This window comes from Perkinsus marinus (genome assembly GCF_000006405.1).
Source record: "Perkinsus marinus ATCC 50983 genomic scaffold scf_1104296934576, whole genome shotgun sequence".
Lineage (NCBI taxonomy): Eukaryota > Perkinsozoa > Perkinsida > Perkinsidae > Perkinsus > Perkinsus marinus.
Window position 1 is genome coordinate 1 of NW_003214721.1, and position 1,364 is coordinate 1,364.

At 46.1% G+C, this 1,364-nt stretch overlaps 1 protein-coding gene across 1 annotated transcript; it reads right to left on the minus strand.

Moving 5' to 3' along the window:
• Nucleotides 1-128: 128 nt before the first annotated feature.
• Nucleotides 129-1,201, minus strand: Pmar_PMAR021248 (hypothetical protein; the record flags this gene model as incomplete). Its single annotated transcript, XM_002784832.1, has 6 exons — nt 129-362; nt 408-480; nt 523-637; nt 680-833; nt 887-994; nt 1,045-1,201. Coding segments are annotated over 6 exons (841 nt in total), but the record flags the coding sequence as incomplete, so codon positions are not given.
• Between the last annotated feature and the right edge of the window lie 163 nt (nt 1,202-1,364).

A 1,364-nucleotide genomic window follows, 5' to 3' on the forward strand; every position in this document is an offset into this window, starting at 1 on the left:
CCATTAGAGGACAACTCTGGAATACCAACTGTATTCCCACTGACAACACCACAATGACAACCACCCTCGCACTGAAACAATCTTGAAACAAATGGTTGGGTCCGTCCAGCAGGCGAACATGCACTCCTTTATGCCTTATTCTCGGCAGGGGCATCTTTCAAAGAGTCGAATTCTTTGATAATCTTATCCTTTATATTGACATCATCCGCTGTCGTCTTATTATCATCAGCTTGATCCTCCTCATCAACACCGGCTACATCAGTAGAGTCCTCATCGTCGAATTCGGACAAGTCAGTGATGGGATCTGTAGCATCGTTATCGAAGCCGCCAAACATATCATTCCTTGGCTGAGGCTTGGTAGTCTACATATGGGATACTCCTATAGAATCTAGTACAGGGATGCTTACGATATCTCTCATCAACTCGTTAGCATCGAGAACGACTTCACCACCAGCTAGGTAATCATTGATATACCAGGACCTGGGAGCACTACAACAATACGGCATTGATGGCAATACTCACGTTAATTGAACTGCGTCGAGAGGGAATCTGTCATTGACAACGTCAACAGCATCTGTGAACTCCTTGGGAAGGAGCTTATAGTCTACTGTACTGTAAAACTCTGGTCTACGATAATCTGGAAGTACACTAAGTGAAAGGCTGGAGGATGGTACTTTACCATGATCATCGAGCCATTTTAATAGATGGTCATAAGAAGCATGCGTAATGGTTTGCCATCCCAAACTTCGTGATGTGAAGCGACTAAAGCTCTTGGCTGGGTCCACAATGGGTGCTCCCTCCAGTGAGACATAGTGAAGCACTGTTTTAGTGTCCTACGGAGGACGTATTCGATCATAATCCTACCACAACAAGACACCTAAGGTACCTCATCATCAGTAGTGGCTAGCTCCTTCATGGTAGCATCAAAGATAGAGGTCTTGACTAGAGAATCATAGGGCTCAGGCGAGGCTAGCAGTAGATGTCGCACTCTCGTCTGAAAAGAGTGCTACCTTGTATAAAGAGCTGCCTGTTGACGATACTTACTTCATCTTTAACTGTCGTACGTTCAATGATACTCGACTCTTCGTTTGCTACGCTTCTTATCACATCCAATGTCTCATCCAACACTTCCATCAATTTCTTCTGACCCGAGGGCTCCAAAAAGGTGAGAGCGTCCTCAGCCAGAAGCGGCAATTCGTACCTGAGGAAGGGAGCATTGCAGATAAGCACGTACTAGAGAAGCAACTTACTTGCTAGCAGTATCCCCCCGATTTAAGAGTCTTCCTAAGCGCATCCAAGCAGGCCTTGTGACCATCGGCCCAATGCCTGCACCTTGGTCGTTGGCGATGTAACGTCATCATCCG